Source organism: Vombatus ursinus, unplaced genomic scaffold (assembly GCF_900497805.2).
Source record: "Vombatus ursinus unplaced genomic scaffold, bare-nosed wombat genome assembly UNPS02014814.1, whole genome shotgun sequence".
NCBI classification, from domain to species: domain Eukaryota; kingdom Metazoa; phylum Chordata; class Mammalia; order Diprotodontia; family Vombatidae; genus Vombatus; species Vombatus ursinus.
This window is the reverse complement of record NW_020954592.1, coordinates 16093952-16121317: the sequence shown is the minus strand read 5'-3', so window position 1 is coordinate 16121317 and position 27366 is coordinate 16093952. Positions and strand designations below refer to the sequence as shown.

At 36.7% G+C, this 27366-nt stretch overlaps 1 protein-coding gene across 1 annotated transcript in view; it reads left to right on the top strand.

Moving 5' to 3' along the window:
* Positions 1–447: 447 nt before the first annotated feature.
* Positions 448–27366, top strand: part of ARL6 (ADP ribosylation factor like GTPase 6) — a 36622-nt gene continuing 9703 nt past the window's right edge. Inside the window, exons 1-4 of the mRNA XM_027835371.1 lie at positions 448–753; positions 9675–9825; positions 21577–21638; positions 25584–25652. Coding sequence (XP_027691172.1) covers positions 9703–9825; positions 21577–21638; positions 25584–25652 — 254 coding nt within the window. The 5' untranslated portion in view covers positions 448–753; positions 9675–9702. The remainder of the gene's footprint in view (positions 754–9674; positions 9826–21576; positions 21639–25583; positions 25653–27366) is intronic.

Sequence of the window (27366 nt, the reverse complement as noted above, 5' to 3'; positions counted from 1 at the left end):
CCCCCTGCAGCCAGCAGCTACCATTGCTCAGAGCGCTTGCTCTGTGCCCCAGCCCCGTCCTCGGAGGAGCGGCATTAAGGTAGAAAAAGCACCAACCCCCTATTCAATGTCAGTCCCTACAGGAGGGAGCCCACACAAACTCCGCGCCAGCTCCCCACAAAAGTATCTAGCTTTGGGAGGGGCTAACAGGGAGTGGGGAGAAATCACTGCAGTGAGAGATGCTCCCAGAGGGCCGAAACGACCTAGGTAGGAGCAAGGAAAAGGACTACATTTCCCGTGAATCTGTGAGGCTGCCGCAGTCATTCCCTACCCCTACCTCATCTCCCCGTATTAGCCACTTCCAGGCAAGCTTCATTAGCCAGGCATGCGCACTCCCTCCTTACTGCCCAACCCGCCAACCACGCCCCCAGGGGGGCCCGACCTTCCCCACCAAATCTCAGATCCAATTTCCGCGTTCTGTAAGAGGAAGGAGAAAGGAAGAGCCTGGTGAGGGCGGGGCCTCGGGGCCGGAAGGGGCCACGGTTGCCTAGGGGACGCCTACGATGCCGCAAGCTCCTCTGCTAGCTCCCTGTAGATTCTGTGGGCGCTTCGGTTTTCCCGACCCTCTTGACTTGAGTGGATGAATCCCTCAGGCCTCTGGGCAAGTCCTCTTAGATGGGATCGGACAGGATCTGAGAGCTGAGGAGGGGTCCCTCGTGTCCCAACCAGAGACGCGCAAGGTTCCCGCCCCGCTCCCCCGGTGGTGAATCGCGGGTGAGTAAAGGGGCGAGTCGGCCAGGAGGGGGTCTGCTCCCCCGTCGCCTCCTCCTTTTCTCCTCTTCTCCTCCTCCTTCTCTTCTTCCTTGTCTCCTCCTCTCCTTCTTCTCTTCTTCCTTTTCTTCCTCTCCCTCCTCTTCTCTTCTTCTTCCTTTCCTTCTTTCTCTTCTTTCTCTCCTTTTCCCCTCCCTCCCTTCCTCCTCCTTCCTCTTCTTCCTTTCTTCCTCCTCTTTTTTCTCCTCTTTCTCTTCTTCTCTTCCTCTTCGTCTTCCTCCCCCTTTTCTTCCTCCTCTTTGTTCCGGCTGTTACTCCACCCATCCTTCCCAGTCATCCAAGCTTGTGACTGGGAATGTCCCTCTGGACTTCTCAGTCTTTCCCCCAGAATGCAACCTGTTGCCAAGGTCTATTGATTTCATCTTCATAGCATCTAAAATTCATTCGCTTCTCTCCTCCGACACCGCCACTACTGTGATGCAGGTCTTCATCACCTCAGTGGAACTGCCTGCCACTAGTCCTTCCCTGCTTGTTGGAGGGATAGCCCCATGGCCAGCACTCTCTTATAGTTCAAATTTGTTGTTGGAAAGAAATGAGGCATTCACAAGGCACTGACCATTTAACAAAGAACATCTACTTTGCCCTAACAATAAGAATATGCAACAAAGATACAGTGGCCCCTATGTTTTCTAGGATGCTTGATGGTCCCCCCACATCTCCATCTGGACATGTGTCTGGTCTGTAAGTAATCAGGATATGACAACTCCCTCCTTTTGGACCTCTGGGAGCATCTTTCACTGCAGGATATGCCAACAATCAGTCTCAGGAACCCAAGAAGTTAGAGTAGCTCAGATTCTTCACGTCAGGGGCCCCAAACTAGGAAGCTACATCAGGGAAGCTGAGGCTTATCAGGTTATGACTGATTAGCTGAGGCTAATTCAGGTAATCAGAAAAGTCGTATTTCTATTATACTACTACAGACCATCCTCCACTCAGCTGTCAAAGTGATGGTCCTATAGCAAAGGTCTAACCATGCCATGCCTCTACTCGGTAAACTTCAGTAGCTTCCTATCACCTCCAAGATCAAATAGAAAATCCTCTGTTTGTGTTCATAACTTGCCCTCCCCACCACCTTTCCAGTTTTCTTTCACTTTACACCCCTGTATATAATTTATTTGTATACATAGTTTGCATATTTTCTCTCTCGTTAGACTATGAGCTCCTTAAGATTGTCTTTTACATTTCTTTGTATCCCCAGCGTTTAAAATAGTGCCAGGAACACATGCATTTAATACGTATTTATTAACTGACTAATGATTACTGCTTTGTAGAATAGTTTGAGATTTGGTACTGATAGACCTCCTTCCTTACCATTTTTTTAAAATTAATACTTTTGAGATGCTTGGCCTTTTTTTTTCCTTCCTTATGAATTTTATTAGTTTTTCTAGCTCTACAAAATAGTCTTTGGTAGCTTGATTGGTACTGTACTTGACAAATAAATCAATTTAGGTAATGTTATCATTTTTATTATATTGGCTAGACCCGCCCATGGGCAACTTATGTTTCTCCAATTATTCATGTCTACTTTTATTTCTGCAGAGAGTTCTATAGTTGAATTCATATAGTTAGGCTAGCCAAGTATAGACAGGTTCATTATCAGGCCAGTAAGAGATGATTTTTTTTTCTTTTTGCTCTGACAACTTAGGAAATGAAAAGAAAAAACTAAGAAAAACACAAAATGAAATGTCCCTATCTTGTGTTTCCCCTTTCCACTTATGCAGTGATTTATTGATTGATTGATTTTTTTTGGTGAGGCAATTGGGGTTAAGTGACTTGCCCACGGTCACATAGCTAGTAAGTGTTAAGTGTCTGAGGCTGGATTTGAACTCAGATCCTCCTGACTCCAAGGCTGGAGCTCTATGCACTGTGCCACCTAGCTGCCCCTGATTTATTTGTATACTGTAAATGAGCATTCAGTTTAACTGTTTATACCTTAAATGTGATTTCCTTACATGGTAGCCAATAAATTAACCTACTATTGCTAAAATAAAAAAACCTTACTCCTTTTATTATTATTATTATTATTATTATTGTTGTTGTTTTGTTATTATTATTATTATTGATATGTCAGGGGTTCTTAAAAGTCCATGAACTTTTAATAAAATTATTTATTTATTTTTAGTTTTCAGTATTCACTTCCATGAGCTTTTGAGTTTTCAAATTTTTCCCCCTTCCTCCGTTCCCTCCTCCCCATATCCTGTATAAATTCATATTAAACATATTTTCATATTAGTCATGTTGTAAAGAAGTGTTAGAACCAATGGGAGGAACCCTGAGAAAGAAGAAACAACAAAACAACAAAAGAAAAAAGAAATCAAATAGTATGCTTCAATCTATATTCAGATTCCATAGTTCTTTCTTTGGATATGGGCAACATTTTCCATTATGAGTCTTTTGGAGTTGTCTTAGATCCTTGCATTGTTGAGAAAAACCAAGTATATGAAAGTTAGTCATTGCACAATGATGCTGTTACTATGTCCAATGTTTTCCTGGCTCTGCTCACTTCACTCAGCATCAGTTCATATAAGTCTTTCCAGGTTTTTATGAAGACCACCTGCTCATCTTTTCTTATGGAACAGTAGTATTCCATTACATTCATATACCACAACTTGTTCATCCATTCCCTAATTGATGGGCATCTTCTCAATTTCCAATTCTTGGCCACTACAAAAAGAGCTGCTATAAATATTTTTGTACATGTGGGTACTTTTCCCATTTGTATGATCTTTTTGGGATTCAGACCTAGAAGTGGTATTGCTGGGTGAAAGGGTATGCATAGTTTTACAGACCTTTGGGCATATTTCCAAATTGCTCTCCAAAATGGTTGGATCATTTCACAACTCCACCAACAATGCAAATGTTCCAATCTTCCCACATCTTCTCCAACATTTATCATTTTCCTGTTTTGCCATGTTAGCCAATCTGATAGGTATGATATGGTACTTCAGAGTTGTTTCAATTTGCATATCTCTGATCAATAGTGATTTAGATCATTTTTTCATGTGACTTTTTCACGTAGCTTTAATTTCTTCTTCTGAAAACTGCCTGTTCATATCCTTTGACCATTTATCAATTGGGGAATGATTTGTATTCTTATAAATTTGACTCAGTTCTCTATGTATTTTAGAAATGAGGCCTTTATCAGAGACACTGACTATAAAAATTTTTTCCCAGTTTTCTGCTTCCCTTCTAATCTTGGTTGCATTGGCTTTGTTTGTGTGAAAACTTTTCAATTTAATGTGATCAAAATCATCCATTTTGCATTTCATAATGTTCTCTATCTCTTGTTTGGTCATAAATTCTTCGGATCTCCATAAATCTTACAGGCAAACTATTCCTTGCTCTCTCAGTTTGCTTATAGTATCAGCCTTTATATCTAAATCATGTACCCATTTTGACTTTATCTTGGTATAGAGTGTAAAATGTTGGTCTGTGCCTAGTTTCTGCCATACTATTTTCCAGTTTTCCCAGCAGTTTTTGTCAAATAGTGAGTTCTTATCCCAGAAGCTGGAGTCTTTGGGTTTATCAAAGAGTAGATTACTATAGTCATTGACTACTGTGTCTTGCATACCTAACCTATTCCACTGATCCACCACTCTATTTCTTAGCCAGTACCAAGTAGTTTTGATGATTACTGCTTTATAATACAATTTAAGATCTTGTACAACTAGTCCACCTTCCCTTGCATTTCTTTTCATTAATTCCTTTGATATTCTGGACATTTTGTTCTTCCAGATGAATTTTGTTATTATTTTTTCTAGCTCTATGAAATAATTTTTGGTAGTTCAATTGGTATGACACTGAATAAGTAAATTAATTTAGGTCATGAACTTTTAAAAAGATATATTTTGAGAATTATATTTCAATATGATTCATTTCCTTTGTAATCTTATATATTTTATTTTATGCATTTAAAAAATTATGCTGAGAAGGAGTACATAGGCTTCACCAGATTACTAGAAAGGTCTATGATACAAAAAAATATTTAAAACCAATGCTACAAATGAAATCAGAACATAAAAATTATGGTACTTAATTAGAAAGAAGGCTTCAAGTTCTCTTTGGAAAGTCAAATAAAGGAATTAGTGAGGTTGGTTTTGTTATGTATCAAAAGGCAAAAAGATATAATTTCATGGTTTATGTGATCATTTCATTTTGCAGTAATCATCATAAAAAAGATTACCATGGAGAAAAGTTTATGTGCCAAAATCTGTGGCAGAGGATGAGAAAATTCTCCAAAGAATTGGATAGGAGCACCCAAATTAAATCAACACATACTTTAATTTTCAATGACTTCTGTGTAAAAGTGGTCATAGAGAAGGATTATAAATATAATTTTCAGAAATATAACAGGATCAAGAAATGGCTTATAGACTACATAAGAGTATCAGACTTTTCTTATATGTTGATTAATTTTGTGGAGCATTTTTTTTCCTTCTTTCTCTTTTTCATTATTATAAGAGATGGGTTTCTGGGAAGGGGTCTAAGAGACATACAATGGGGCAATATAAGTGATGTAAAAAAATATACCAATAAAATTTTATTTTAAAAATTAAAATGGTTTATATTTGTAAATCTATATTGTTCTTAGAAGATTAAATGTTTGCTGGCTGAGACTGTTTCTAGGCTCTTTTGGCCGCCTCTGCATGGCAGTTTTCATGCTAAATACAGGCAGAGATTACTTCTGAGGTAGAACCAAGAAGGCAGACTAGCAGGAAAGAGTACAGTGAGCTTCTTTGCCAGACTCCTCCAAAATGATCTAGAAAATGCATCAGCCAAATCACATTGGGAAATCCAAGAAAAAATCACAGTGAGTCATTTGTTCAGCCCAGGTCAACAGAGATATTTGTGGACACTGGTGTCAAAGTCTGGCCAGGAGTGGGTTCTTCTGAGCACTTCAGTGCACAGGGACTATGTCTAAAGTCAAAGAAGTGACCCTCACACCTATACCAAGTAGTGACCTCATATAGTGATCTGGGAACAGGTTTGTTGCCCAGTACCAGTTCTGGGTCACAAATCTAGAGTAGCCTGAGGAAGGAACCTGTGGCCAGAGAAGAGTGTCAATGCTACCTTCTAATACAGTTTGAAGCCTATAGAGGAATAACCAGGGTAGGAATCCTAGACTTTAAAGAAGCCTCCAGTTCTGTCACTGAACTAGCAGAGCTTTCCTGCTGGCTGATGGTGACTAAGTGCAGCAGCAGCGAATTGTTGCTCATACTCAGATTCAAATCAGAAAATAGGAGTTCAAAAGGGGGTGGAGGATGGGGTAACAATCAGACTTTACCTTGCACTTTGAGGGCACTGAAATTTAAGAGTCTAAAATAACACAATTCTCACTAGTCTCAAGAGAGCCACACTCTTATAACTTAATAAAGTCCAGACTTTCCCAATGATAGTGTGCAGAACCTGGCCCTCATATGAAATCTGAAGTCAGAATGTAGGCTGGAAGAATGAGCAAAAAAAAAAAAAATCCTGTCATAAAAGACTATTATGGTGACAGGGACACTGAATACACAAACCCAAAAGAAAAGAATGACTCCAAAACATCTACAAGCAAAGCCTCAAAGAAAAATACAACTTGGGCACAAATTCAATTAGAATTCTTAGAAGAAATGAAGCAAGAGTCTTTTTTTTAAAAAAAAAAAAAAGTTAATGTTTTTATAAATTAAATGAAATCTAATGCCATCATTTCAGAAAGATTCTGAGTTTTTAGAGGAAAAACTGGGAAAGAAATGAGAGCTATGGAAAAAAGAATTGGAAAGTGAATTAACAATTTAGTACAAAAGGTATAAAACCTTGCCAAAGCAGCATACTCCCTGAAAATGAGAATGGATCAAGGAGAAACCAATTAGACAACAAAGAATACACCAAAGTCAAAAGACTGAAACATTAGAACAAAATGTAAGGTATCTCATAGCAGAAGCAACTGACTTGAAATACAGATCAATGAGAAAAAAAAATAATGTAAGATTCATTGAACTATATTGCCAAAACCAAAATAAAGAGCGTAAACATCATGTATCAAGAAATCTTAAAAGAAAATTGTCCAGGACTCTTAGAACCAAAGGGCAAAGTGGAAATAGAAAGAATCTACCAGTCACCTTCTAAAAGAAACCTTAGGGATATAGCTAAAATCTAGAGCTTCCAGGTCAACAAAAAAATACTGCAAGCAGTCAGAAAGAATTCAAATATAAAGACAGTCAAAATCGACCATGATTTAGCAGCCACCCTTTAAAGTGGTGAAGAGTTTAGAATACAATATTCTAAAAGGTAGACGATATAATTTTACCCAGCAAAACTGAATATAATATCGAAGGAAATGGACCTTTAATGAAAAAGAGGACTTTCTAATATTCCTGACAAAAAGACTAGAGCTGAATAGAAACTTTGAAGTTCAAACACAAAGGAATTAAGAGAAACATAAAAAAGTAAACACAAATGAAAAATTATAAGGGATTTAACAGGGATAAACTGCTTACATTCTAAAATGGAGAGATGATGTATGTATCCCTTTTGAACCCTGGGGCAGCTAGGTGGTACAGTGGATAGAGCACCAGCCCAAGAGTCAGGAAGGCTCCTCTTCCTGAGTTCAAAACTGGCCTCAGACACTTATTAACTGTTGTGACCCTGGGCAAGTCACGTAACCCTCAGGAAGACTCATCTTCCTGAGTTTAAATCTGGCCTCAGACACTAATTAGCTGTGTGACCTTGGGAAAGCCACTTAATCCTGATTGCCTCAGTTTCCTCATCTGTAAAATGAGCAGGAGAAAGAAATGGCACTTCAGTATCTGCCAAGAAAACCCCATATGGGGTCACAATGAGTTGGACTTGACTGAGAAACAACTTAACACAACTTTGAATACTATCTTCAACAGTAGTGATAGAGAAAGTCTAATTGGACAGAAATTCTGGAAGTGGTTCTTTTGTGTCTCATGCCTGATGATCTTAAAAAAAGAATGGTAAGAGAGAGGAAGAGGAATACACAAGAGAAAGTGAAGAGGAGGAAAAGCTAGGAAAAATTATTTCACAAAATTGAGATGTGTAGTTAGAAGTCTATACAAAAAGGGAAGCAGTTGGGGGTGCAGTTAACACTTGAACCTCATTCTCATCTGAACTAGTCAAAGGGGAAGAATACATGTACTTGCATACACACAATTGGGTAGAGAACTACATTTCAATCAACAGGGAAATTTGAGGGAAAGAGGAGAAGGAGGAGAGGGAATTAGAGCGAGAATAGGGAGAAATTAGTCCTAAGCAATACACACACTAAGGATATTTTAAAATACCTGTAATTCTTTATGAAGTAACAACAGAAATCTGATGGAGTGCCCACCATCAATTGTGGAATAGATAGGCAAGTTATGGTATAGTATATGAATATGAAGGGATATTATTATACTATAAGAAATTTAGCCAAATTTGGAATTTGAAATATAATTGAATGATCCTTTTTCATCATACACTTTTATCTTTCTCTGACTTGAAAGAAGAAACTTGAATAGCATGTGCATAGTGAAGAAACATGACCTAGTATACTGAACTATATCTAAATTATCCGAAATGAATACATCTAAGTATCTTGTACTTTAATACCCCCAAATGGAAAGAAATTACATGGTCTTCATCTCTTGGTAAAAATTTGCTAACAATTCTAGGCAGGATATTTCCCCTTATATCTAACCTAAACCTGTTTTATTTACTTTGGTTTTCAGTAAAGTAAAGTGAAAAATATCTGATACTATCTGATAAACAAAAGGTTAATTCACTCCCCTGCCCTTTGCTTTTTAGACTAATTAAATCTGTTTTGTAAGTGACTTATTATCCTATTAAATATCGATATAACCCTAAATTGCCTTAGAACTCTTTGTGCAGTGAATTTCAATTTGTAAAATAATGTTAGGACTTTTCATTTACTCTTTATAAGTATTCATTGTAATCCTTTATGTGTGTGTCCATTCTTGCTTATTCTTGTTTCCTTTTATGTGGTCAGAGTGTGCTTTGTTCCTTTAGATCTGTTTGTTTCACCATACATTATTTCATAAAGATTTCTCCATAATTTTTACATTCAGTTCCCTCATTTAATGTTTAGCTTGCTTCCAGTTTTATTTAAATTTTTGTTTTCACAGTTGAAAAAAATGCTGCCATAAGAATCTTTAAACAGAGTTTGTTGTTTGTTGTTGATTAAATTCTCAGAGTATATTCCCAAAAATAAAATTGATACCAAAGATATTATTTTTTTGCAGCTTTCATTGTATATTGCCGTATTTTAAAAAGCTACCCATTTGAGGGTCTACCATCAATGTGTGAACATACTTCTTTATCCACAATCCCACTAGAATTGTGTTTTGTTGTTTTTAATTATTTCTAACAACTTGATGGAGGTGAGGTAATTTCTCAAATTTGTTTTAATTTTTATCTCTGGTTATTAGTGAGGTTGAACATTTTTTCAAGTGATGATTATGTTTCAGTCATCCTATTTTATAGGTTCTAAATCCTAACCCTTTAATAGTTGTCATTGTTGACTAATATACCCTCTTCAAATGTATAATTTAAAATCACAGACCCTAAAAGCAGCATTGTCCTGAATCTGATCCATGCTGTTGTCTCATATACTATGTCTGAAATGAAACCTGTCTAGAAACTTCAAGGGTATTCATTATCCTGTGTGCCCAGGTTTATAAGCAGTCAATCTGCTTTGCAGACAAGACTTCTTTGCTGTAATCAGCTTATATTCTGTTTACTGATTACAAACTGTAGTGACATTGCCTTTTCCATTGTCTCTCCATTCTTCATATTCTTGACCCACATATGTACCCAGTGGAGTGCCTTTTATAATCGTTTTGTGTTCTTTTGTGCAATCTTAGCTGGTTTGTGAAAATTTGAATCATCATTATGGGATTGCTGGACAAGCTGTCAGGCTTGCTTGGCCTGAAGAAGAAGGAAATTCATGTTCTGTGCCTTGGGCTGGATAACAGTGGCAAAACAACCATCATTAACAAACTCAAACCTTCGAATGTAAGTAGCTTTCTAAGTTACTTTACCACTTGTCTATAATTCAGTAAAGTTAGCATGTGTAACTGTGAATTCTATTTTGTTTGATGCTTAACTCCAAAGCCCAAAGAGTCTATCCTTTCCTACTCATTTTTTTAGGAAACTGATTCCCGTCATAGTTAAATGATTTGCCCAAGTTTCTATTGCTTTGCAATAACAAAGCCACAATTATAATATGCATCTCCCAACTCTTACTGTAACGCTCTTTTCCCTGTCATGCAACCTTGTCGTCGTAAGTGAATGATGACTCTACAGGGACATGAAGTAGCACTATTTTATCACTAAACTATTGCTTAAAAATTTTTATATATAGCCAACTCTCAATTATTTGTGCTAAAGAAGATTTTTAAATGACCAAAATTTAACTTCAACCATTACTTTTAAGCATTTCTTTCTAATTTCCTAAATTTATTTATTTGTTTCATCTTTTCTTCCTCCCATTATCTTCCTTACTGAAGGACCAAATTTAGTAGGAGAGTGCAGTGAGAGAGTCAGCAACATAATGAAGTTCTATGAATAGCGCACTCCTAGTCATTAAAAATGGACTCTGTATACACTCACAAATCTTTAGATTGGAGAAAATGAATGTTCTGGTTTTTATGAGAAAAGATTGCTCTACAGTTGAATGCCATCCATTCCTCTCTTCCTGATGACATTCCTTCTTCCTACTCTGGCCAGACTTACAAAGTAAAGAAACCAGTTGCTGCCTGGCTTTCCCAACAGAGGATTGCCAGTGATGATAAATGACATGGCTAGAGAGCCAAGAACTAGAAATTTGGAGTTGGGATTGAGAACAAGAAGGCCCACACTGTCCCAATTTATTTATCAGTGAATAGGGTTACTAACTTAATATCAGTAGCAGCAGGTCACTTAGCCAGGGCTTTTTACTAGAACTGATAAAATAAGATACGATATATATGACTAACTTAACAGTTGAAGGGAGACAATCACAACCAGCCAGCTAGGGCTGGCCCTGTAGTTTGGTTGAAGAACACAGAAAAGCATTTGGGGTTTGACTTCACTCCAGGCCTTGAGCCCTAGACCAAGAGACTGTAGTGGTTGACACACATCCATTCTTACCTATACCTCCATTCTCTATTACCATTATCCTCATAACCTCTGTAGAGGAATAGCATTATAGGTGAATAATCAGATGGAATTGGGTTGGATAAGATGGGAGCAGTCAGGGCATACTAGTTCTTTTTTTTTTCCTAATATAAATTCACAATTGACAAAAATAATGATTTATTTTTACAAGTGATTGTGATGTAACATATATGAAGGATATTATATTTTGTTTGTTTTTGGTTTTTTTTTGCTAGGCAATGGGGTTAAGTGACTTGCCCAGGGTCACACAGCTAGTGAGTGTTATGTGTCTGAGGCTGGATTTGAACTCAGGTCCTTCCTGAATCCAGGGCCAGTGCTCTATCCACTGCGCCACCTAGCTGTCCCTGCATATTATAAAAATAATACTGGAAAATGGATACATCATGTTAAATATCTATTTTATGAGGCGTTAGAGTAGGATCTTCATGAAAATTGTATTACTATATCAGTGTAATTTTACTGAATTTAATAGAGTTTGATGTGATTTTCTAACCTGACTAAAAATGGTGCTAAACCCATTAAAAGCCATGATAGGTAAAACATGGTACCAGGACAGCACTATTCTTCAACAAATTTTTATTGCACACCTAAGTGCAAAGCAGTGTGCCAAGTTCCTAACAGTCAAATGTAGTATTAGTAGATACTAGATCACTAGAATCCTAAGGTTTTACCTCTTCTGCCTTTGATTTAAGTCATTATTGGTCCAATTACAGGATCACTTTAATTGATATAATCACAAAATCAATGACCCCTGAGGTCTTGACAAGCCCTGGGTTAACCTTGAGTCTAGAGATACTTGGCATGTATATTCTTTATTGAATTCAGAATGATTCTAGGAGATTATATTTGACCTTCATCCTAGTACTCAATTTCCCAAGTCCTTCAGAACTCATGGATCTTTTTTTTTTTTCCAGCCTGAATTATAAACAGTCTCCTAGGGCTGTTAAATGGCACAAAAATTCATAGACACAGCCCAGTCCCCATTTTGTCTATTGTTTAGTATCATTTATCATTGTCTGCTAGTCATTCAGTTTTACTGAACTACTATTTTTAAATTAATGCCATGTGTTTTTGTGTCATCTCATCATAACCGTGTTGTGTGGACCTTAGACTTTTGCATTCAAGTAGACATTTAGATTTTACTATCATTTTTTTTTTAGTCTGTGTTTTCCTTCTCAAGTGTGGCGATTGTTTCCAGGGGCATAACAGATAATCTCTCTGGCAAAATTTGTGTTGATACTAGTATCACACCTTTAACCCCATTAAAGTGAGATCCAGGAGAAAGAAGGAAACAAAAGTTTTTAAAAATGAACTTAAAATTTTCTTTGCTTTTGAAAAATCTAAAAACTGAGAGTGAGGTTAATCATAGCTTCTAGTTAAAACCATTTGAGTCCAAAATGAATGTTTTTTACTTTCTAACTGCATTAGTACTGGCTAGTATACATGATTTCTTCACTGATATTCCTTCACTGCTATTCTTTCAAGAGTTGTGGGCAAAAAATTCATCCTCTTGCATTTGATATGATGATAAGCCTCTCTGAATGTAACCTGGCTGGTGCTCTGTATTTCTAGCATCTTAGCAGGACTTTCTAAGCTTTTCACTTGTGCTTAACATGGCATTCAAGAATCAAGGCCCACCTCTGTGGTACAAGGAAACATCAAAGGAATGCTCTAATGCAGGATATTTATAACAGAAAATTTTTATGGAGCCCCAAACGTGCTTAGAATTAACTTCCCTTTTCCTCAAAAGGTAAAAAACTTCATTTAATTAAATGTTTTCAAACATAAAAATATTGTCATAATATAAACATGAATAGTATTTGGGGGTTTGGAGTTGTTTATCTGAAGAAGAGTCCTTCCCTTTGGCCCCTAACCTCATTTGGGGCCTAACCTCACTCTTCCCCAGGTTTTCCATTCAGGCTTTCCTATAGTCCTCTTCTTTTTTTCTACTTCTTTGAGATATTTGTATAGGACCTCTTTAAGCTGCTTTGGAAAACAATGGGGAAGGGAGTTGCTGAAGGCTACTTGCCTCCAAGGTAATTGACTCAGATTTTTTACTTATTTATCTTTCCTCTCTCCTGAAAGAGCACTTTGATTCAGATTCATTTAATCTTATCCCTGCTTTTGTGAAACTTTAATAGTAGATTAGCAAAAATGTCTTTGTTTTATCTCAAGCCCTCAGCTAATGATCCTAACAAATTAAAGAATCTCCTTCCCTCTCTCTCTGTAGCCTCTTCTCAGCAAATGAAATATTTATAGAACCATGATGCATTTTACTTCAATGCTTTCTTTTCCAGACTAGGTAGACAGAAATGCAAAATAAATTGTAGTGAAACAGAAGAGTTTTGTAAGGTGATTAGTAGGTCACCCTTTAGTACTACTTTTGATGCAGTTTGGGGTTGCTGGGAATCCCAAAATGTCAGGGTAGAGGGTGGTGTCCCCCAGCAATGAATGCATGCACTCAAACCATCTTCCAGTCTGGCAGAGTTTATTGTAACACCTAAAGGAACAGGCAGATTCTTAGGGAATCCGAGCCTTCGTGAGCATATATTTATATACCAAAAAAAGGAGTGGGCAGCAGTGAAAGGGTCTAGATGGGATTAAGGAGTGGGCAGATATGCAGGTAATCTGGGGTGGTGATGCGGTTTAGGGATTCAGTGGGGCTGGGACCCCAGTATCACAACACACGGGTCCTGCCTGAAAGAATTTGACCCAAGTCTTCTTTCAGCCAAAGACAAGGTTTATTGGAACATCCATCATATTGGGCAGACTCTTAAGAAGTCTGAACATTAGTAAGCTATTGGCTAGATTATAAGAATCTGACCAGTGGCTAGAATCTGAGCCTTTGCTAGAATATAAGAATCGCAGCATCTTAATGGAGACAAGATGGACCTTATATACAGAAAGCCTGTGAGAGGGATCTAGGAGTGGCCGAGTAGTTTGGGGTGGTGGAGGAGGGGCCTACGGAGATCTGGATGGGACTGGCCAGAACAGTAAAACAATGGAGGGGAGATTGGGTGTAGCCACAATGAAAAGCCAGTTGATGGGATTATAGCCTCAGGCAGATGCTAGAGATTTGGCCTGTAGGAAAGTCCAGGGTTTTTCCTTTCTGGGGCCCAGATCTCAACCCCATCACTGGGACAAGGCAGTGAAAGAAATGTAAAGTAAGTTAACTAAGTGATCTAGGTGGTTTGGGGTAGGCCAGATACCTTGGGCAAGAGCCAGTGATCTGGGCTACTGAAATGGAAACTCAGGAAACTGAGACCCACCCAGAGAGGTTAAGGACTTTTTGAAGGTCACATTGATATTAAGTAAGAGCACTTGTTGGATTCATGGTACATCCAAGATTGTAGAATGACTACTCAAATCAAATTATAACCTTAAATGCCTACATTAAGTATCAAAAGAGGCATTTCAAAATGTGAAAGGAAAGTTATGTGTAGTCCTTCAATATAAAGTCGAATCATGCTTTAACCAATATGATTTACAAATAATATCATTAATACATTGTAACCAAAGTCTTTAATTATATAGTGAAACATTATAATCTGTTAATATACATTGATAATTCATGTATAACATTGTTATCCTTAAATGGCTATGCCTATAGTTCTTCTCTAGTATTGCTTCTAACAACAACAAAAAAATCACATACTAATTTTTCAAAAATTTTATTTATTTTTTAATATCACCTTTATTTCCAAATATATTCTTCTCCCCTCCCCTACCCAGAGAGCTAGCTATTCCTTGTAACAATTTTTTGTAACAAGTCAGTTCAGCTAACTAACTTTTCTGTCTTTACCTTTCTTGGAGTATAAACCTATCAGTGGAAACTCTCAATCAAAGGGTATGGACCAGTTCCCAATTGCACCAGTTATGTATTTTTAGTATGCCTGTCTGTTATATATCATTGTCCTTACTAGTGTCTCATTACCTTTTTGTTGGCAAATAAGTAAAATGTTTTAGGTCATTAATATCTCGTCTGTTTTGAGATGGCAAACTGTTTCTACAAGTTAAAGGAAAATTGTTTAGCAAAGCTTTTCAGAAAGTAGATATAATTGCACAGCTAGCAGCTTGTACCCTATTCTAAACATCACTTATTCTGAATAATACCTAATTAAAATAGGACTTTGAGTGAATACTATAGATAATAATATCTTATGTTTGTACAGAGGAACAGAACTGATGGGTTTCCAGATGAAAAAACTAAAGGTCCATAGAGATTAATCAACTCACCAAAGATCAATACTTGTGTTTTGTTTTGTTTTTATTTAAAAAAAATTTTTTTTTTGACCCAGAAGTTATGTATTTTGACTGTGTTGTTCCTGGGAGTTTTCATTTTAGGATTTCTTTCAGGAGGTGAGTGGTAGACCCTAGATTTTTATTTGCACTGTGCCCTCTGGTTCTAAGAAATCTGAGCAGTTTACTTTTACGATTTCTTGAAATAATATAGACTCTTTTTTGGTAATGGCATTCAAACATTCCAGTGATTCTTAAATTTTTTCTCTTTAGACTGTTCTCCAGGTCATTTGTTTTTGCAGATACCTTACATTTTCCTCTTTTTTTTTTTCAGTCTTTTGATTATTTTAACATTTTTTGTTATCTAATGAAAGTCATTTGGTCCATTCTCATTTTTAGGGAGTATGTTGCTTGGGCAAGATTTTGTACCTCTTGTGCTTAAGCTATTAATTCTCTTTCCAATTCTTTCTTCCATTGTTCTCATTTCTTTTCCAGTTTTTTTCCTCAAGCTCTCTCATTCCATTTATTTAAAAAAAAAAACCTCTTATTTTGTCTCTTCCAGAAATTCTAGTTGAGTTTGTACCCAAGCTGTGTTTTTCTTTAAGGCATTACTTGTAGATGCTTTGGAGTCATTTTCTTTTGCCTTTCTATCTTGAATATCTCTGTCAGTTTATAGCTCATTATAGTGGTGGGATTCTTTTTTTTTTTCACCCATCATTCCAGCTTATTTCATATTTTATGTTAGAACTGAGATTTGCCACACTTTTGAGAGGAAGGTCTGGAGAGGTCCTGCTGCTACTTTTTGGCGTATTGAATGTTGTGTTGTTCCAGAATCTCTGGGAGTCTGGACACATACAAGTTTTCAGTGCTCCTAGATGGTTTTATCAAAGGCAAAGTCTGATCGCTGCCCTCTTGGAGTGAGTTCTGCATGTTCCTGACCTGAGTTTAGATGTACAAGAGTAAACTGTTGCAGGACTGTACCACTATCATCCAGCTGGAAAGATCTGCTGGTTCCAAGAGAAAGAATTCTAGGTTCCCCTTTGGCCTGGGATTCATGCCTTTGTTATTCCTTTGCAGGCTGAGCTAGATGCTGGAAGTGAGACCCTGCTGTAAACTAGGGGTCTGAGCCATACCACTGTTGCTGCTACTGGCTTCTGAATTTTCTCTTCTGTTAGTACACTGTGCCTCTTCCAGGTTTTCCCCATACCTCTATCACTCAGTAACCTCTCTTCCTTTCAGGTTCATGCTATTTATATCCACCATCCAGTCAAAATTGTGGTAGCTGTTTTCTACAGACTCTAGATCACACCTCTTCCTCAGTGACTATGATACATGACTATGATACAATTTTTCTCTCCTGCCCTCTTATTAGGAGACTTCATCATATATATTAAGTATCTCTCAAACACCCTAACCACTCAGTTCCTCAAACTACTCACTTCCCATGAGTTCCTCCACTCCCACCTCAGCAACACACAAAGATGGCAATTCTTTTGTCATCACCCATAAATATACCTCTCTGTTAAAGAATTTAGAAATCCCCTTATCTGACCATAATCTATTTTTTCACCTCTCTTTCCCTTCGCTTACCAAACCCCACTCTTTGTCAACACTGTGACCTTCAATCTCTTGAACCCTCAATTCTCTCTTCCATCTTCCCTATACTAGCCTCTCTTTCCCTTTTTCTCCATCTTGACACCTTGGTGAACCAGTTTACTTCTACACTGACCTCCCCTCTTGAATCTTTAGCCCTTTTAGCATGTTACCAGTTATTCCTGGACATGTCTTAGTCTTGGATCACTTCCATCATCTACTGCCTTCACTCCTACATTTGTGCTGCTGAACATGGATGGAGAAAATCACGTAACTATTCTGACTGGGTCCACTACCAATGTATGTTACACAATCTCAACTGAGCCCTCACCATTGCTGGATAATCTTGTTATGCCTCCTTTATCCATTCATTCTCCCCTTCTCCACAGTGGCATTTCCAAAGGTTTTCTTCCCTCCAAAAAGTTCCCATGGTTTTCCCTCCCCATACTCTCAGTGGAGAACCTTGCCTCATATAGTACAGAAAAAATTGAGGCCATTCTTCTTCCCCTCTTCTTCATCTTCTGTCACTCAGGTGCATTCTGTCACTTTCTCCTCCTTCACCCCAGTCTCACATGAAGTAAACATACTTCTTCCCAAAGTTAACCCTGTTCAGGTGATCCCATTCCATCCTATCTCTTCCAATAGATTCCAACCTCTATCATTCCCACTCTGTCACTTATTCTTTATTACCTACAAACTTTCCCATGTCTCTCCTATCCTGAAAAAAAAAACAACTCATTTGATCCTTCCATCCCTGCTAATTATCATCCTATTTCTCTTCTGCTCTTTGTAGCTAAATTTCTGAAAAAGGCCAGTACAATAGGTGCTTCTACTTTCTCTCCTCTCATTCTTTTCTTAACCCCTACAGTCTGTCTTCTGACCTTATCATTCCACTGAAACTGCTCTGTCCAAAGTTACTTTTGATCTCTTAGTTGCCAAATCTAATGGCCTTTTCTCAATCCTAATTTTCCTTGACCTCTGTACAGGCTTCAACACTGTTGATCACTCTCTTCTCCCTGATACTCCCTGATTCTCTATAAGTTTTCAGGACATCACTCTTTCCTGGTTCTCCTGCCTATCTGAATGTTTCTTTTCTGTCTCCTTTGCTGAATCCACACCCAGATGAGACCCTCTAACCATAGTGGTCCCTCAAGATTTGGTCCTGTATATTACTTTATTTGGTCATTACATAAGTTCCTATGGATTTAATTACCATCTCTATCCTGAAGATTTTTAGATCGCCTGGACTATCCCAAACTCTTTACTGATGTCCAATCTTACATCTGCAACAGCCTTTTAGACGTCTTGAACTGAATGTCCAGTAGACATCTTAAATTCAGTATGTTCCAAATGTTACTCATTTTTCCCACTACACCTACCCCCTACCATCACTTTCCTCTTATCTTCCTTATTACTGTAGAGGGCAAAACTACCATCCTAGTTCCTCATGCTCACATTCTGGACTTCTCCATCTCTCTTACCCCTCATCATTCAATATATTGTCAAGATCTGACATTTTCACCTTTGCAGCATCTCTTGAATATTCCCCATTCCTTCCTCTGACACTGCCACCACTCTTGCACAGGCCCTCATACCTGTATTCTTGTAATAGGCTGCTCGTGGGTTTGTCAGCTGCAAGTCTCTCCTCACTCCAGTCCATCCTTCATTCAGCCACTAAAGTGATTTTCCTAAAGCACAAGTCCAATTATGTCATCCTTAAACCCAATAAACTCCAGTGGCTACCTATCAACTCCAGGAGCAACCTCCAGTTTGGCCATTGAAAGACCTTCATAACTTAGCCCCTTCTTACCTTATCTCTGACCCGTACTCTTCAGCCCTGTAACACTGGCTTTCTGGCTATTCCATGAACAAGATACTCCCATCTTGCAACTCTGGGCAATTTCTCCTGCTGTTTCTGGAATGCTTTCCCTCCCCAACTCTACGTCCTGATTTCCCTGGCATCCTTAAAGTCCCAACTAAAATCCCATCTTTTACTGAAAGCCTTTCCAACCTGTCATAATTGTAGTGCCTTCCCCTTGTTAATTATTTCCAATTTATACAAAACTTACTTCATATATATTTGTTTGCATATTGTCTCCTCCATTAGATTGTAAGCTCCTTGAAGGCAGACACTGGTTTTTGCCTCTTTTTTATACCCAGAATTTAGTATAGTGCCTGGTACATGTTAGGCACTTAATAAATGTTTATTGATTGATTTATTGACAGGGCCTCCCTACCTGGGAACACCACCCCTGTGCACAGGTCCCCTCCTTACTCCATCCTGTATCTGTGACCCAGAACTGCATAGTGAACTACAAAGCTGCTAGTTGGTACCTATCCTCATTGTGGTGCCCTGGTAGGAATCTGGCAGAGCCCCAATATGGTCTAGGTATCTACTCTTATGCTGATGCAAAGCCTCTCTCTGCAGTGGTCTGCAGAATGGGTTCCTGCTCCACCCTAATCCCCACAGTCCACAGACTGTTTCCCTGTGCTGAGCTGGGCTGGACAAAGCGCTCTTTGTGACTTTTTTTTCAGATTTCCTCATCAGAATTCAGTCCAGTGTACTTTCTAGAGCTATTTGGAGGAACTTGTGGAGGAGAGCCCACTGGAATGTTTTCTATCATTCCAACATCTTGGCTCTTCTTCCTTCATGCAGTTAATAAATAGAGGAGCCAGGACTAAAATCTAGATCTTCTAACTCTTATTACAGTGCTCATGTTTGAATGATTCATTTGTTGTTGTTGTTGTTGTTTTAAATCTGAGACTGTTATAGCATGAGAGGGCACAGAGGGGTTGCCATCTGCTTTTACACTCAAAAGAATGTAAGCTTCTGGCGATAAAGATCTGTTTAATTTTTTTTTTTTGTCTTTATATCCCTGGTACCTGGCACATAGTAAGTGTTTAATGCTTGCTAATTATTGGTGGAGAGAGTTCAATAAGATATGGATCCTTCAAAGTATCAAGAGAAAATGCAGGACTTCATTAATAATTATAGAATTTTATTCTTAATAGTTAATTACATATAATAGGTAACCTGATATCTGTGGTTTTTAGAACCATAGCACTACAGTTTAGTAAATACATGGTAAAGATACAAAGTAAAAGGCTTGTTCTTATAATAATTCTCTTTTTATTTTTTCAATTCTTAGAAGACTGTTAAAATACCAAGGGACAAACTTTTCTGAGTTACATTTGCTTTGCTTTGAATAGAGTTCTTAGTATTGTAAGAGGACCTACTAATGGTAAATGTTTGACCAAATTTAAGGATATCTTTAAGGATAGCATGTATTTTCTATTTTATTTTCTCTGTATTTGTGGTTTTTGTCTCAGGGTTGTTATGAAGAAATTATAATATACACTATATGTGTTTTGAAGATAATAAGCATTTAATTAATGCTTTTTCATTTGTTCAGCCAATATAATTCTATAGAAATTATAAATGTGAGCTTGTGATATCAATACATTTCATTAATATTGCTATTAAAACTATTAATAAAGTATGTTTCAAGTAAAATACATAGAATAATTTTTCTGTTGGTCTAGTATATTATAGGCTGCTAGACAAGGTTTTTGATCTCCATAATTACTACATTGTGATCAATATCATGGAATTCAGAATAATTTCTTCAGTTAAATTTTGGCTAAAGCATTTGATGAATTTTTTTTTTTTGGTGAGGCAATTGGGATTAAGTGACTTGCTCAGATTCACAAGGCGAGTGAGTGTTATATGTCTGAGGCCAGATTTGAACTCAGGTCTTCCTGAATGCAGGGCCAGTGCTCTTTCCGCTACACCACCTAGCTGCCCCCATTTGATGAAATTTTAAGGCAAATTTGGGGAAACTGGGTGGTTTTTTTGAGAAGTTGATCGAGGAATATGTATTTTGCTGCCCTCTTTTCTCACTGTAAATCTCCCTATAACTTAGAGATCAAGTTGATCTTCCTTTGTTTTGAGAACAAAAAGTCCTTTTTTTCTTTCCTTACCACAATATTATCAGCTCAAATAACTTAACTTAAAATTCATGAAATAACTCTTAATTGTTGCTTCTCAGTATAAAAGAAAACCCCTGAGTTTGAATATTGGACAATTTGATGATATACAATAGTGAGTTTGATCCTAAATTCACAAAATCAGAAATTTTTCAATCAGAGACAAGTATTCAGTACATTATTATATAATGGTGGCTTATAATCTTGGTTAAAACACTTAAAGTTTTTTGTTGTTGGGTTTTTTTGTTTTGTTTTGTTTTGTTTTGGCAAACTTTGGGATTTTTTAAAAGGTCTGACCAAGTTATGTGTAACTGTAAGGAAATTTGACTTTCCTCACAAAGAAATTAAGATAGGATATGTTTATTAATGGAGGCAGTATTACAGTTTATGGGTTGAGGAGTGGAAAGGTTTTGGTTTGTATTGTTTTTGTAGTAAGGAAAATTTGTGTTAAGAAAACCTGATTTGGAGACATTGTTACCATAAAAACACCTCACTAAGGTAATAGTTGTTCTGTGGTGACATTAAGAAAGCTATACGGCCCATTTCTAGAGCTTAGGATATGATATGTTGATTCAGACTCAAAATGTTACTTAGATTTGCAAATATTAGATATAAGCTGCTGTAAGGTACCTACAATCAAAGACAATTATCCAAAAGAATAATTTTTACTTAACTGGATGTGGTCTGTTGACGTAGATGTTATTAAAATTGAGTATTTTGATGTAACTTAAGAAAAAGCCTGTTTGGGGTAATTGAAATTTTTATAACTTCACTTTTTTTCTTTCATAGGCTCAAACTCAAGACATAGTTCCAACAATAGGATTCAGTATAGAGAAATTCAAGACATCCAGGTAACTCCATTTTATTGCAACTGATGGTTATGGAATTTTTTCATTTATTTATTTTTAACATTCTTTTTTTAAAATGTTGAGTTCTAAATTCTCTCTCTCCAGCAATATGATGTCACTTATGCCATGTGAAATCATGAGAAATATATTTCCATATTAGCCATGTCACCAGAAATAAAAAGTGAAAAAATTATACACCTTGTAGGTCTTCCCAGATTTTTCTGAAACCATCCTGCTCTTTGTTTCTTATAATACCATAGTATTCCATCACAATCTTATACCACAACTTGTTGAGTCATTCCCCAATTGATGGGCATCCCCTCAATTTCCAATTCTTTGCCAACACAAAAAGAGCTGCTATAAATACTTTTGTACATATAGATTCTTTTCCTTTTACTTTGCTCTCTTTGGTTTATAAACCTTTAGTAGTATTACTGGGTCAAAGGATCAACAGTTTTATGGCCCTTTGGACATAGTTCCAAATTGTTCTCCAGAATGGTTGGACCAATTCACAACTCTACCAACAATGCATTAGAGTACCTATTTTTCCACATCCCCTTCAGCATTTGTTATTTTTCTTTTCTGTCATGTTAGCCAATCTACTAGGTGTGAGGTGGTATCTCAGAGTTGTTTTAGTTTGCATATATCCAGTTAATAGTGATTTAAGGCATTTTTTCATGTGATCTTAGATAGCTTTGATATCTTCATCTGAAAACTGCCTGTTCATATCCTTTGACCACTTATCAATTGGGGAATGGTTCTTATTTTTATAAATTTGACTCAGTTCTCTATAACTGAGAACATTTATCAGAGAAACTTGCTATAAATTTTTTTTTATATTACTTCATTGTCTATGGTACCTTTTAGCAAAATGTTGTTTCCCTAAAATATGTCTTTTAATTAGGTCTGTTTTTGCTTTGTCTGAGAGCATTATTGCCACTCCTAAGCTGAAGCATAACAGATTCTGCTCCAGTCCCTTGTTTTAATCCTTATGTGTGTCTTTCTGTTTTAAGTGAGTTTCTTGTAAAACAAAAAACATATTTTTGGATTCTGGTTTCTAACATAGTCTGCTATCCACTTCCATTTTATGGGTGAATTCATCCCATTCACATTTACATTTATGATTACTAGTTGTACCTTTCCCTCCATCCTGTTTTCTTCTATTTATCCTTCTCTCTGTCTTTTTTATCCTTTCCCTTCTCTAAATTCTGTTTTGTTTCTGATCACTGCCTCCTTTTATCTGCCCTCCCTTCTATCACCTCCTTCTTCTCTTATCCCTTTTCCTTATTACTTCCTTATGGGTTAAAATAAATTCCTACTATCAAATGTGTGTGTGTGTGTGTGTATTTATTCTGCCCTCTTTGAACCAATTCCCATGAGAGTGAGATTCATGTTGCGCATCCCCCTCCCGTTTTCCCCTCCATTGTAAAAGCCCTTCTTTGCATGCCTCTTTTATGTGAGATAATTTTTCTCATTCTTCATTTCCTTTCCTCCTCCTTCTAGTGCATCCCTCTTTCTTATACCTTCATTTTTTTTTAGATCATCCCAACATGATGGACTGACACCTGTGCCCTCTGCCTATGTAGATCCTAACTGCCTTAGTAATGATATAGTTCTTAGGAGTTACACATACCATTTTCTCATATAAAAATGTAAACAGTTTAAGCTTATTACTTCTCTTTTCATGTTTACCTTTTAACCTTCTCTTGAGTCTTGTATTTGAATGTCAAATTTTCTATTCAGCTCTGGTTTTTTCATTAGGAATATTAGAGGTCCTCTACTTCATTAAAAATATTCTTTTTTTCCCCCTAAATGATTATACTCAGTTTTGTTGGTTGTAATCCTTGCTCCTTTCCCTTCTAGAATATCATATGCCAGACCCTCAGCTCTTCTAAAATGGAAGCTGCTAAATCTTGTTTAATCCTGATTGTGTCTCCATGATACTTGAATGATTTCTTTCTGGCTGCTTACAATATTTTCTCCTTGACCTGCAGCTCTAGAATTTGACTATAATATTCCTAGGAATTTTTGTTTTGGGGATCTCTTTCAGGAGGTAATCCATAAATTCTTTCAATTTCTATTTTACCCTCTGGATCTAAGATGTCAAAGCAGTTTTCCTTGATAATTTCTTGAAATATGATGTCTAGGCTCCTTCTTCAATCATGGCTTTCAAGTGGTCCTGTAATTCTTAAATTATCTCTCCTTAATTTGTTTTCCAGGTCAGTTGTTTTTCCAATGAAATCCTTTATGTTTTCTTCTATTTTTTCATCCTTTTGACTTTGTTTTATTGTTTCTTGAAGTTTTATGTAGTCATTAGCTTCTACTTGCTCAATTCTAATTGTTAAGGAATTCTTTTCTCCAGTGAGGTTTTTTACCTCTTTTTCTGTTTGACCAGTTCTGCTTTTTAAGGTGTTCTTTTCTTCAGCGAATTTTTGTGCCTCTACCATTTAGCTAATTATGGTTTTTAAGGTGTTATTTTTTCAGTATTTTTTGTGCCTCCTTTACCAAGCTGTTAATTCCCTTTTCATAATTTTCTTGTATCATTCTCATTTCTTTTCCCAATTTTTCCTCTACTACTCTTTTCTCTTTCTTTAACTCTTCCAAGAATTCTTGTTGGTCTTGTCCCCAATTTGCATTTTATTTTCCTTTTCATCTTTGCTTATAGCTGTTTTTACTTTATTTGCTTTTTCTGAGTTTACGTCTTGATTTTTCCTCTCACCATAGTAGCCTTTTCTGGTCAGGTTGTTTTTTGTTGTTGTTGTTGTTGTTGTTGTTGTTGTTGCTCATTTTTCTAGCCTATTTCTTGACTTTGAACTCTATGTTAAAGTTGGGTTCTGCTCACCTGGGATGAGGAGGCACTGTCCCAAGCTTCAGGCTTTTATGCATTGCTGTTTTGCAAAGCTGATTCTGGGCGTCTGCAAGTTTTTGGTGCTTCCAAGATGGCATTATCCTGGGAGAGTTGTGGTCACTGTTTTCCTGGTCTGTCCTCTGGTCTCCTGAAACCACAAAGTGCTATTGCTCCTCTCCACCTTGCAACTGCAATCCAGAACTGCAGTGGCAGCAACGGATTTGTCAAACAGAGCCTGGTCAAGTACCCAGTGTTAGCTCAGGGTCAACCCCCTGTAATCTCTTTGACTATTTGTCCAATCTCCTTTCCATCTCTGGTCTGAGAGCTCCCAAAGCTGCTGCTGTTGCTGCTGCATTTGCTGTCGCGGTCATAGCCTCCTCCAAAGCCCACAGCTGTTGTTGCAGCTGCAGAACTCCAGGCTGGCCCCCACCCCAATGTCATAGATCTCTCCTGCCAACTTCCTAAGTTGTCTTAGGCTAGAAAAATGTCTTACCCCAACCTTTTGTTGTCTCTGTCCCAATAATATCGATTTGAGGCTTTATTTTCATGTTATTTGGAGGAAACTGTTGGGAGAATTTAGCTAGGTTGCTGCTTCTATGTTGGTTTTGACAGTGGTTATAAAATTTGGTGAGAAATATAACCTGAGATCCAAATTCACATTCCTTTATCAGTTTTGAGAATTCAGGATCCCAGTGTACTCCTGGTTTTTATTTGCTTCAGGTTAGTTTTAAAAAAATTTCTAATTGTATTGTTACTTGAAATTATAAATGATTAATAAATCTCAATTACTACCTTTTTCTTCCAAAACAAATAATTTGAAAACTATCAAAAGGTGGAGTTCATTTAATTTTTATTATATATTAGCATTAAAATTAATTCTGGTAACTTGACTAGTAAAAAGATCGTTTCTTTTTATATTCCATATTGTGCAAAGCCATGTTTACTAGCAATACTTATCCCATTTCACTGTCACTTTATTTAGCTGGAAAATTAAAGCTTCTTCAGTTTAAAACTTTCATCCAAGAGATATTTTTTAATTTGAAAAAATTAACTACATTTCCAATTAGTGACCATAGTTTTGCCTGGAATTTCTTTTGCAGTTTGTCTTTCACAGTGTTTGACATGTCAGGTCAAGGGAGATATAGAAACCTATGGGAACATTATTACAAGTAAGTAAATTCTTAATTTCCATAGAATATTATACCTCCTCTATGTACTTAAAATCCTATTTTTGTATTATTTTGGACATATACACATTAATACTGTTGTTAAGGATAAAGACTGTACCTTATTTTTCTTCATATTGCCCTCTATGCCAAACACAGAGTTATTCATATATAGTAAGTGCTTAAGAAGCATATGTAGCATTTGATTTGAATCAGTATCAATGTGAGTTGATGATGTGGATGTTTCTGTTTTAATAGCAAATCATAGTAGATTATATAAATGTTAATTTTAATACACTTGAATGGATTTGTGGCATATGGTTTTAAATTCTCTCCTAATTTATATAATGTCTCAAGGGAAGGAGCATAGTTGTGATCTGCAAGATGATTCAGTAGTCAGGCAAATTCAATTTAATTTTTTAAAAAATTTATTAAGAAGCCCCTGTGTACAAGGTGCTATGCTCAGCACTGCTTTTATAATATGTATAGTTGTGCTGTCTAAAAACTGTAATAACTGAGGGATTAGATTCTGATATTGACTGGTGTATACTGCCCTACTGCAAAATAACAGTAGAAGCTCACATTTATATAGTGTTTTAAGGTTTACAAAGTGTTTCCCCCCACAGCAACCCTAGGAGGTAGGTAGTATGAATATTATTATCCCCATTTTACAGATGAGGGAACTGAGGCTTTCAGAGGTGAAGTGACTTGCCTGGGGTTACACAGCTAGTAAATGCGAAAAGCCAAGATTCAATCCCAGGTCCTTCTGACTCCAGTTCAGTGTTCTTTCCACTACACCATGCTGCCTATGTGTGAGTATAATATTACTATGCAGACACGTATATTGTCGATTCTATGGTTTTTTTTTTTTAAATATTGATACTAACTTCCTCTTAGGCACTAATAATTTTATTGTGATATTTGATAGAACAAGATGAACTGGGACAGCATGGGAAACTTCTCTCAGATTTTTCCACTTGGTTAAAGTATGCCAAGTTCTTTTTTTCAAAATCCATTAAATGAGGAAATAATACATTTTAAAAATATACAGAAGAAAACACATTCAGGAGGGGACACAAAGCAATTTTGTTACGTTGTTACACTTAATATACACTTTTAAAAAACAAACTGAACATAACAGAAATCCATGGTTTATATTCAGAAATCTACTAGATGAGAGAAAGAGTCCACTTAGAAGTTTTATGTTTGAATTATAGATTGAGCAATATTTCTTTTGAAAGGTTTATCACATAATGTCATAGTGTCTTAGTTGAAATTACATACAATTGATTTTGTGATATATTATTATAAAGCTAGTCTTTTAGGAAACAACATTGTTAAGGTATTGATTGTTTTGCTTTAGTGTACTTGAAATTTTTAGAGGTTTTTAATTACGTTTCATTTTGACTTATTTTGATATTCTTATTCAAGAAATTGAGTATCAAAGTATCACCCATAACTTTGCTACACAACTATAAAATCAGTCAACATTTTCATACTCTAATTGTCCCAAAATACAGTATAATTTCCTGGAAAACTATAAACTTTTTTTCTTTTAATTTTTATTGCTGTCTGTTTCAGTGGAAAAATTTGGAGTCAGAGAACCTGGGTCCAGATCCCAGCTCTGCCACTTACTTCTTGTGTGACCTGGAACAAGTCACTTAATATCTTTAGTTATAATATCCTAATGTGAGGGGGTTGTATTTGATGACTTCTA